The sequence below is a fragment of the Octopus sinensis genome, linkage group LG14 (genome assembly GCF_006345805.1).
Source record: "Octopus sinensis linkage group LG14, ASM634580v1, whole genome shotgun sequence".
Lineage (NCBI taxonomy): Eukaryota > Metazoa > Mollusca > Cephalopoda > Octopoda > Octopodidae > Octopus > Octopus sinensis.
Window position 1 is genome coordinate 41,089,107 of NC_043010.1, and position 12,500 is coordinate 41,101,606.

At 36.2% G+C, this 12,500-nt stretch overlaps 1 protein-coding gene across 2 annotated transcripts in view; it reads right to left on the reverse strand.

The window, feature by feature from the left end:
• LOC115219205 (protein FAM184A) overlaps window positions 1–12,500 on the reverse strand; it is a 132,220-nt gene that overhangs the window by 15,850 nt on the left and 103,870 nt on the right. For both annotated transcript variants that reach the window (XM_036508890.1, XM_029789324.2), the window contains exons 10-12: window positions 11,735–11,885; window positions 9,192–9,404; window positions 8,618–8,771 (exon numbers count right to left, since the gene is read on the reverse strand). In XM_036508890.1, the coding sequence (XP_036364783.1) occupies window positions 8,618–8,771; window positions 9,192–9,404; window positions 11,735–11,885 (518 nt within the window). The remainder of the gene's footprint in view (window positions 1–8,617; window positions 8,772–9,191; window positions 9,405–11,734; window positions 11,886–12,500) is intronic.

A 12,500-nucleotide genomic window follows, 5' to 3' on the forward strand; every position in this document is an offset into this window, starting at 1 on the left:
TTTTGTTTCAGGAACCACTTCCATGGCCCCCATGAACACCATGGAAGATACCAGACTGCCATCCAACATGCCCATTAAAATCTTCAGCCAAAAAGATGAGGTCATTGTCATTTGTCTTTGAGGTAGCTTGTAGAAGGATATCATAAAAATGGTCCTTCTGTTCATTTGGCAGGCCTGCTTGTAGGGTGTAGGCAGAGAAAATTGTAGCTATACTATTCTGCAAGACTAGCCTGAGCTTAAGCACTCTATCACACACCTCTATGACCTTGTCCGCCCATTTGTCTGCAAGGAGTATGCCTACACCACCTAGTTTGTCACTGTTACTTTCCCAGAATAACGGATGTGGGAGGAAACAAGGGAAGGAGAGATGTTATTCAGTGTCTGAAAAGAAAGTTTCCATGTTCATTTGACAGACCTGCTGCACCGGTTGTTCTTGCTTTTAATCTATTGTCATTCAAACATTCAAGCATGGTAAAATTGTTGCCCCTACTGGAGGTAAGAGTAAGTATTCACGGCATTGTAAGTATAAGTGTTATGAGCATTGTAAATATAAGCATTACTGGTGCTGCAGATACGAATATCAATATACCTATGTTAGATTAAGTAAGTGGACTGCTATCTGATTGGGTTAGCCCCAGGAGAGAGAGAGAGAAAGATGGGGGAGGGGGAGATTGCAGGTATGATAGAGGAGACCACCAGTATCAGAGGGGATTTCTGGCGAGAGAAGCAAGATTTCCAGTATTCGTGGGAATGGGCAGGAACATCACAAACAAGGAAGGATTATTTTAGAGATAGTACAAAAATATTTAGCCAACACAGGGAGAAAAAAAAAAGCTAAGACTTTAGGGAGATTTCAATTTAGGAAGTTATATGAAGAATTAAGGAGTAAAACTAAAGCTGAGAGTGATTACGATTTGGAAGTTATATTGATGAGTCAATTTAAATAATTAGTTTATGAAAGTACATATTAGCATATCATGGGTGCCAATAATAACCAAACACTTGAATAGACTGCATGAAAGTCTGAGAGGAAAACATGTGTTAAAGGCCCCTTAAATATATACTATGGCCAGAAGTGAACATATGAATGTGTATTTTCGTTTTAGGGAGTAGAGATAGTAAGAAGCTGTAGTGAAAGGAAAGATTATTTTAGAGACAGTATGAGAATATTTAGCCAACATGAAAGTGCAGAGAGAAAAAAAAAGCTAAGAGATTTCAATTTGGAAATTATATGAAGAATTAAGGAGAAAAATTAAAACTGACAGAGAATACGATTTGGAAGTTATATTGAAGAGTAAATTTAAATAATTAATTTACGAAAGTACATATTAGCAATAATGCAGGTTAGATGAATGAAAGAATGAAGCAATCAAAAAAATAAGGGAATATCTTGGCTTAGAGAATATCTTAGCTTATGCTGAATAAAAAAAAAAGAGAAGATGGTCATGGCTGGAATGCCTTTCTGACATAGACCTGCTGGATCAGAGCTGACGTGAGTGTTCAGAGACAGCTACAGAATTTCCACATTTACGTAAAAAAAACCATTTAGTCAAAATATCAATGACACTTGCCCCCACCCCCTTCCCCCACTACAAGTAGCTATTTCGTTCCTACTTCCTGCTGTTCATCCGTTATTGTGTCCCCATTTCAGAAATGCAATGACGACATTAACAATAATACTGTTCTGTGTGTATTTGTTTACATTTATGCTTTTTCACAACTTCTTTCTTCTTGCTGACTAACTCGTTATTCAGTGTCTTTTAATTACTTACTTTTTTCTTTAAAAGGATCTCACCTAATATATGTACATTTAAGCATACACATACAAACATGAATGTGCATGTATAAATTCTTGAACACACACACACACACATACATACACACATATATATATATATTGATGTGTGTGTGTCTTTGAGTCTGTGTTTGTCAAACCTCCCACCACTTGACAACTGGTACTCTTTACTCTCTTTTACTCTTTTACTTGTTTCAGTCATTTGACTGCGGCCATGCTGGAGCACCGCCCTTAGTCGAGCAAATCGACCCCAGGAATTAGTCTTTGTAAGCCCAGTACTTATTCTGTCGGTCTCTTTTGCCAAACCGCTAAGTAACGGGGACATAAACACACCAGCATCGGTTGTCAAACAATGCTAGGGGGACAAACACACACACACACACACACATACATATATATATATACATATATACGACAGGCTTCTTTCAGTTTCCGTCTACCAAATCCACTCACAAGGCATTGGTCGGCCCGGGGCTATAGCAGAAGACACTTGCCCATGATGCCACGCAGTGGGACTGAACCCGGAACCATGTGGTTGGTTAGCAAGCTACTTACCACACAGCCAGTGTTTACTTAGCAGTTCAGCAAAAGCAGGCCAATAGAATAAGCACCAGTACTTCAACAAAATTAAACAAAATCAACAAAATTCAACAAAATCAACAAAATGGTGTTGATTCATTTCTCTAAAATTCTTCAAGGTGCTGCCCCAGCATGGCCGCAGTCTAATGACTAAAACAATCAACGACTAAAAGATTAAATAATCAAACAATTAAATGTAGCATGAGTACATAAACACTGCAACACTTGTACCATCCTTAACAGCCACTTCAAATCATTGACCTTATCAAATTGCTGATAACCTGTGTTTGGATGACAAGCAACAAGAATTATGATACAGTAAACAGGAATTTTCTAAGTTCGTGACTCCTATTTCAGAGGAAGCAACCACACTCTTTAAAATAATAGGAAGGGTAAGTGGGAAAGTACAGTCATTGAAAAATCGTGTCAACTTCTTGATTCTTATCAGGCATTCCTAACAATGCCACTCAATCTACTCAAGATTATGCATACTGTATTAATACAGGATATATATAAGGCGGTGTGCTGGCAGAAACGTTAGCACACCAGGTGAAATACTTAGCGGTATTTCGTCTGCCACTACGTTCTGAGTTCAAATTCCGCCAAGGTCGACTTTGGCTTTCATCCTTTCGGGGTCGATTAATTAAGTACCTGTTATGCACTGGGGTCGATGTAATCAACTTAATCTCTTCCTCTGTCCTTGTTCGTCCCCTCTATGTTTAGCCCCTTGTGGGAAATAAAGAAATAAGAAGTATATACACTGACAAACATAAAAAAAAAAAAAAACAGGCTATAAAATATGCAGGTGCACACACTGATACATACATACATAAACATATATATTGGGTCATCCGATAAATAATGCGTTTTTTTTTTATAGTTCTTTTATTTTCCAAAATAAAGATAAACAAAGTTCTTTTTTAATCTAAAATATACTCTCCTTCATTTTCTACAATGCTCTTCTATCTATCTGGTAGACTTACAAGCCCTTCTTCCAAAATTCACTTGCCCGTGACAAAAAATACTCTTCCAGTACTGTTCAGATCTCATCTACAGAATTCATATTTTTTCTGTCCACATAATTTTGAAGACGGCGGAATAAATGATAATCAGATGGGGCAATATCTGGCAAATATGGAGGGTGGGACATTGTTTCCCATTCAAACTGCTCCAGCCTTTGGAATGTCATCCTCACTGTATGTGGCTGAGCATTATCCTGATTGAAGAACACCTTTCATCTTGAAACCAAAGATGGTCGTTTTTCTTCAAGCGCTGACTTAGGACACTCAAGCTGCTCACAGTAGATCTCCTTTGTTAGCATTTGGTTTGGGTTTAAAACTTCAGAGTGGACTAAACCTTTCATGTCTCACCAAACAAATAACAACACCTTACGTGGGTGAAGACCTTCTTTAGCCTGGGATGCTGATGTTTCTCCTTTCCCTACCTACTGTCTTCGGCATTTGACATTTTTATAGAGAACCCATTTCTCATCACCAGTCAGTATTCGCTCCAAAAAAGGTTCATTCATGAGACATGACAGCAAAGAAGAGCACACATTCACTCTCTGCATACTATTAGACACCGAAAGTTTGTGAGGAACCCAATGAACCAATTTGCTCACTTTCCTAATGGCACAGAGGTACAGATAAATGGTTTAATGGCCAAATCCAAGCTTCTCTGCTAGTTCCTCAACAGTTATGATGGGATTTTGTTCCATTAGGGTCTTCAGGATGTCCTCATCAAGCTCTACGGATCTTCCAGGATGAGACTAATCTTCTAGGCAGTAATTTCTGGCTCGGAATTTCTGAAACCACCATTGATACTAGTGTATGCTTATTGTCCAATCCCCATATACTGCATTAATATTCCTTGCACTTTCTGTTTTGTTGTTGCCTTTATTGAACTCATAAAGCAAAATATGCCGAATATGCTTCCTTGTCACTTCTATTATAGCTTTGAAAAACTAACTGTTAAAACTGAACTGCACTCTTCAAAACTTGAGCTAAGATTAAGCAGAAAGTAAAATTACTGCCTACTTTTATAGCAAGTTGACGCAGGTAGTTTATCCCATCCCCATCCGACTTTTAGGTCATACAATTGAAAAAACCTCATTATTTATGGGATGATCCAATTGTATTATTATATATGTACACATATGTATTTGCATTATCTCGTCGGATAATTTGGCAGACTTTCAGAACAGCACATGCTCATAAATCAGATTTTCTTCATTTTTTATGGAAATTTTTCCAATTTTTTCCACCACACCCCCATAAATGATTGAGGGAAGCTTTTTCTGAATACATTTTTCTCAAATTTATGAATTCCCTGGTCACCACTTTCTAGAGCAATCTCGTTTGGATATTTTTCTTTTTTCTTATATGATTCACTCAAAAACAATAGGAGAGGTCTATTGGGGGAAATTTATGAATTTTCTTCAAACAATCCTCCCCAACTCAGTACCGATTTTGGCCAGTTCCTTTTACACTATGCACCACTTTGTTCAAAGCCTCCCTTGACCTCAAGTGGCCTGAACTCTTTACATGAACACCACCCTGTACTTAACTCCATGTCCCCCTACATGGCCTTGCTATTTGCTTTTGAGCCAAATTAACTAACTAACTAACTAACTTCAAAATTATGGGAGAAGCCTTGGAGATTGAATAAAAATTGGTGGGGGGAAATTAGCACTACAATCCCCACTTCCTTTATTTCCATACGAAAAATGAAACGTAATCTAAAAACAATAGTGAAATTTGTTTTAATTGTTTTGATTAACCCTGCCCCTCCATAATTCCTAAAATCTTTTTTTTTTTTTTTTTTTAATCATAGTTTTAAAATATGGACAGTCTGGAAGGTGTGTGATTTAAGGGAGATTTAGTAGTTATTTCTGGTACATCACACATCCAGCTGGTACCTTCCTCATTCTTTTGTCATTCTGACATGCATTGATGTTTTACTCCCCATAAACTCATTTGGATCTTTTCGGTTTGACCGGTAGTTTTTTAAAATAATTTCGACGTAACTAAATACTTTTAAACTTCATATACTGGTAGAATGTGTTTATAAAACATCTTTTTCTCTTGGCTTTATTGAGAAAATTTTATAGTTTGTAAGATATTTGTTGTTTTTTTTTCTTCAATTTCTGCAATTTCAACCAATCAATGACGTCTATTGAGGTGAAAGCATTCTGTGCCATATGAATATGTCCCTCGTTTAAGAAACAGATTGGGTTTATTTACATTTCTGAAGAAAAAAAGATACCCTTCCCCAAACCCTAACCCTAACCCTAAAACAGATTGAAATGCAATAGATCGATACTAGGGTCATAATTATGGGTGACAATTTCATATGACACTGCTAGAAAAAACTGCTGTTCAAACCGAAAAGATCCACTCATTTTATGGAATGATGACGCAGTGGTCCTTTTCTGGAATTTAAGCAACAAAAACTAAGTTGATTTAAATCTTTAACCCAGTCCTCAGCAATTTTCAACTACTCTAATAATTTCCTTGGTCGATGAAGCAATCAACAGTCCAAACATGTTTTCTCACAGAACTGCTCACAAATGACAGCAATGATAGGAAGGGTGACGTTTTGTTTACAGTGTGTGCACATCTGTTAAGACGAGAGAAATACACACTCAATCATGCATGCATGTACACACACACACACAGACACACGCATACAAATACATATGCATATATGTGTATGTATGTATATATTTATAGATATATATATACTCACACGCACATATATATACACACACAAACACACACACGCACACAGATAATATTCTTTTGTCATTTGATTGTGACCATGCTGGAGCACCGCCTTTAGTTGAAGAAATCAACCCCAGAACTTATTTTTTGTTAGCTTACTTATTCTATCAGTCTCTTTTGCCGACCGCTAAGTTACATCAATGTAAACACACCAACATTGGTTGTCAAGCAATGGTGGGGGACAACACAGACACATATGAATATATATATATATATATATATATATATATATATATATATATATTATATATATGTATGTATGTACGTATGTAGTGTGTATATGTATAATATCATATATATATATATAACACACATATATGTATATATTGTATATATATATGTATATAATTATTATTTGAGAGAATAAAATCCAAACTTATATGTATATATATATATACACGACAGGCTTCTTTCAGTTTCCATCTACCAAATCCACTTGCAAGGCTTTGGTCAGCCCAAGGTTATAGTAGAAGTCACTTGCCCAAGGTGCCATGCAGTGGGACTGAACCCAGAACCATTTGGTTGGTAAGCAAGCTACTTACCACATAGCCACTCCTAATAATAAATATCATCATCATCATCATCATTATTTAACATCAGTTGTACATGCTGGTATGGGTTGATCAAGTTGGACAGCTTGATTAAGCTGGATGGTGTAATGGGTGCTTTTACATGCCACTGGCATGGGTGCCATTTGCGTGACACCAGTATCTGCCATGACTGTGATTTTTCTTGGCTCGATGGGTCTTCTTCTCAAGCATGACATAAAACCAAAGGTCTTAGTCATTGCATCCATGAGGCCCAATGCTCAAAAGGAATATATATATATCACCATCATCATCATCATCATCATTTAGCGTCCGCTTTCCATGCTAGCATGGGTTGGACGGTTCAACTGGGGACTGGGAAATATATATATATATATATAGACATACTTTATTTAAAAGCAGCAGAAATTCAACAAAGCATATTACTCTACCCCTGGTATTTGAGTACTCTTTTTTCCACCTTGTTTCACATTTATGTGTTTACTCTGGTATTCCCTGATTTATTGTGCTAGGTCGCTTGGTGTTAAAATAAGGGTATTATTAAATTAATATCTAATTTTTCACCCTCATTTTTGAATATATATATATATATACATATACATACATATGTGTGTACATGTGTGTGTATGTGTGTGTGTGTGTGTGTAGTGATTATAGTGATGTAAACAGGAAACATAGAACTCAAAACGTGAGTACATTTATCTTTTTATTAATTTATCAAACTAGTTTGATAAGTGCCAATGCATCAAACTCTTGGCTCTTGTGTCACACTGTAGCTTCTACCAAATATTAATATACATATACAAGGGAAGTCAAGAATTATCTGCACTTTCACCATGACATATCTCTATTATTGTCACACTGCCTTCTGTGCATGCGTGCTTATAGTTGGTACTATTGTGGTTACGTGATCAAAGTTTGAGCCTGATCATGCCATTTTTCTTTCTGGCTTTACAGTATAAGAATGGCTGCCCTACTAGTAATGTGCAACAAAGAAGAACAAAGAGCAGCGATCCAAGAGATGGTAATGCAGAACTGGTTTGCCATTACCATCTCTTGAGCTTGCTGAATCTTCTTGTCAGTCATGGCTGCAAATAATTTCTGTGACCACATCACCCCTAACATCTGGCCACCTAACAGACTGCAACTCACTTGATTATTATGCATGAGGTGCAGTTGAGCAAGGGACCAACAAATCTCCTTGTAACCCCAAAGATGAACTGAAGGATTATGGGGAGCATTCACCAACTTAAACAAGGAGACCATCCAGAAGAGTTGCAGGAGATTCTGAAGTCGTCTGGAGGCCGTGGTTGAAGCCAATGGTAATTCTATTGAATAAATTTATTCTTTAGTATTTCAAGATATTTCTATGTAAGTTTGTTAAATATATATGTTAAAATGAGATGTCAGAGCTATTTTCATTTTTGTATAATTTAGATGACAATTTATTCACCACACTATATATATATATATATATATATATTACACCAAATTTCACTCACAAAGTACTGCTCAACCCACAGCTAAAGTATTGGACACCAGCCAACAGCCATCCATTCAGTGATTGTGAATCTGAAAATACATGGTTTCAAGCCAACAAGAAATTGTAACTAAATCTCTCTCAAATGACACCTTAACATCTTAAAAAGTCAAGGATACAATTGACAATGTATCCTTAGTGGATTTGACAATGTATTCCTAGTGGATAAAATGATAGGATAGTGAAACTTGAGCAAAAACCTTCTCAATCAGGTTAGGTTTGACAGGGGGGGGGGGTAATTAACAACTAGTTTCCTTTTTTCTTTTTTCTGAGTTCAAAAATATATAAAGAATTTTGATGCTCTTTTTGTGATTCCATCCAAATGACAAATTTCTTGATTTTAAAATAGCTTTAATTCAATAAATAAACTTACCTATATTTTTTGCATGTTGTTTCTCTAACTCTTTCTCTTGTTGCAATAGTGCTTGCTTATGTTCTTCAGTGATTTTTTCTTGAGCAGTCACATGAGCCAGTTGCAGTGCCTGTAAAGCCGACTGGTGGTCTTTCATCAATTTTGCCTCAAGTTCCTGCAAAATGCAAATAAAAAAGAAACCAGATTATTGTAGTGTTGATAACTGTACATAGATACAGCATGGTCAAATTGCTTAGAGAGAGAGAGAGAGTTCATCCAAGAAAAAACAAGGAAAAACACAAGAAAAAACAACAGTGCAAAGATGTGGTACATGCAAAGTATCAGCAGACACTCAGGGAAGGAGAGAAAGGTAGTTTTATGTTATGAGCAAAGCTCTTTGTCAGAAACAGGAGATGGAAGAAAAACTAAGAGAAAAAGAAAATGGAGGGGAAAAAAATTCGACATCCATATATATGACAGGCTTCTTTCAGTTTCTATGTATTAAATCTATCACAAGGCTTTGATTGACTCGGGGTTACAGCAGAAGACACTTGCCCCCAAGGTACTAGAAGTATTGGGGTATAATATTACATACCTGAATATCTTTTTTGTGAACCAAATGGATTTCATTCATCGCAGTCTTCTGCATCACATTTAATCTTTCTGTTTCTTGTTTCAATCTTTCATCAAAGGAAAGTGCATCACGTTCAAATTGGCCCTCCATTAACCTGAACCGGGCTTTCTCTTCTTCAATTTGAATGGCACAACGGCTCATAGCAGTGGTCAGTTCACTTTGCAAGGAAAATATCTTGTAAAAAGACAGATTAAAAGAAAGAGAACACATAAAGTTTTAGTGCTATTACCAAATTTAACAGCTTTTCTTATATAAACTGTTTTTGTGTAATTTTTTAAACAGAAGAGGCAGAACAGTTCCCATGGAATGCCTCCAAGATAGAAAGGGAGAAGAAACTCTGACTCACTATGTACAGACTCAGCTGACAAGCTCCTATACAGTTTCCATTTGCACAGTTTCACTCAAAACACTTAGTTCATCCTGAAGTTATGGTAGAAGATCTGTTGTGCAGGCGTACCAAACCAGAAACCATGTGATTATCGGACAAACATCTTAACCACATGCTCATATCAGTGACCATAAAAGAATTTATTAGAGTATATGACCATGTGTTTAAGAGGTTCACTTTGCAACCATAATGATCCAGGTTTATTTCTTATTTCTTTATTGCCCACAAGGGGCTAAACATAGAGGGGACAAACAAGGACAGACAAATGGATTAAGTCGATTATATCGACCCCAGTGCGTAACTGGTACTTATTTAATTGACCCCGAAAGGATGAAAGGCAAAGTCGACCTCGGCAGAATTTGAACTCAGAACATAACGGCAGACGAAATACCACTAAGCATTTCGCCCAGCGCAATAACATTTCTGCCAGCTTGCCGCCTTTCCAGGTTTATTTCTACAGCAGGGCACCTCGGGCAAATGTCTTGCATTTATTTCTTCTGTTTTTTTTCATTTTGTTTTTCTTGTGTATTTTCAAAGTCCAGTGTCCTGGATTTTAAAAACATCTAACATTATGAACTGATCTTGAAAAATTGCTCAGAGACAAACGGCATGTTATATAAGTCTACCAATTTAATGTATCCTAAAGCATGAAATTATTAGTAGCTCTTTTGTAATTCATCATCATTTAACGTCCTTTTTCTATGCTGGCATTGGTTGCAAAGTTTGACCAAAAACTAGTGTGTGTGTGTGTGCGCGCACGCGCGGGTGTGTGTATGTGTGTGTGTATGTGTGTGCTATAATTTCTCTCTTGATACAGTCCTTCAGGTTACTACAGAAGTGAATGGTGGGTTGTGTTGCATCAGACATCATTACACAATAACACAATATATTTCAATGGTCACCATGGATCATGGGGATATGGTGATATTATAACTTGAAGGAAGGTGGCAAGCTGGCAGAATCGTTAGCATGCCGGGCAAAATGCTTAGCAGTATTTCTTCTGAAACTACGTCCTGAGTTCAAAATCCTCTGAGGTCAACTATGCCGTTCATCCTTTTGGGGTCAAGAAAGTAATGGGCTAGTGTTCTTCCCACAAATTCAGGCCTTGTGCCTTTAATAGGAAGGATATTATAACCTGAAGGGTGATCCAGTAATTATTGAGAGCTAACACTTTATTCACAAAGTTCCTAACTCTGCAGGCTTAATTATTGTTAGACAGCATAGTTTTAGACTGAAGGGTAGATTTCTCTAGACAGTTGATTTTAATTATGCTGATTGCGTTTTGAATACTCTGAGTCTCTTTCATTTAAGGTGTTATTTGTTGTAATTAATAAATGATTTTTATATGACATCTTTTTTGACATTACTCCATTTTATCAGAAGTTTGTTGATTCTCCTGCTTCTAAGATCCCAAATATACTGGGAGAGTAATGTTGCACAGATCTTGACTCTTTATATATGAAGGAGTCTACGAGACAGTAAGATCCCAGAAATGCAGAGACAGAATCAATTCAAAAGCATTGTTCCAATACATCAAGGAAATAGAAATTAACAATACGCCAATAAACTATATTATTGTTAAAAATCTCTTTCATATGTTAACAAAGTACATAATCACATTGCAGAAAATATATACATTTAATCTTAAATTCCTGCAGTGCTTTCTCTCTATAAGGCCCCCACTGCCGCAAGTCACTAACAGGACATGAACCATGTATCTGTTACTGGTCAGGTAACTGTATTATCAATTTACATTACAGAGACACTACCATTTTCTTTCATCACAAATTAGGCACTATAAATTGTTCTACTGCTTTATCTCACTAATTTATCTCTATCATTTACAGTCAGAATACAGTTAAAGTATCAAAAACATTTTAAAATAACTAATTTAAGAGGCTAAATGGTCAGGTGCTCTTTAGTGTAATCAATAATGTAGTCATGCAGTAAGCTACAGGAACATAATTTGAGTCTTGTTTATTGGTCTAATTTTGCTTCTTTTTTACAAATGCATGTTTATAATGTCCATTATCACTGAATGTAGAATTGTTGCTTTTTTTTGTTTGAGTTTTTTTGTGGGTTTTTTTTTTGTGTCTCAAAAAGTAAACTTAAATACCTCTTGTTGTAACTGAGCCACTTTATCTTCCCATCCTTTACAGGCAGCTTTTATTTCTGCATCCTTATCATAAGACATTTGATCAAGTGCGTCTCGCTTTTCAGTTTCCTTCTGGATAATAACCAGCTCACGAACACGGTTGCATTCCAGTCTGATGGGAAAAAGAAAAGCAAGCATTTAATACTAAACATAAAAGGTATTTTTTTGCTTCTTGTCTGTACTAAAATCTTCATTTCAATATAGATTTTATGAAAGATTCTTTTTCCTTCTTGGTATGACTTGGCAAAATGGATAAAATGTTCAGTTAAATTTCCAAGATACACACACCACAGAGACTATACACATTTATGTGAAACCAATATCAAGTGGAACTAACAAAAGATTTCCATTATTAAAAAATATATTAATAATGTATTGAATTCAGCTTCCTGACAACCAGAACATTACTCAGTTCAAGCTATGTGAGTGACAATTATAGTTTCTCCTTCAAACATTACTGTGAAACTAAAGAAGCCAATTCTGTATTTCAAGACAATCACAAATGTTGGTTTAAGTCAATGTATATAGGAGCATATATGACCCTGAGATGAAGGAGTTTGCTTCACAACAACATGTTGCCAGGTTCAATTCTAATGTGTGGTATCATGGACAAGTGTTTTTTTGGGGGGCTTTTTTTTACCATTATGTCGTGATGACCAATAATTTGTGAGAAAAATTTGGTAAATGGTAACTGGGTAGAAGCTCATCATGTGTGAGTATGTGTGTG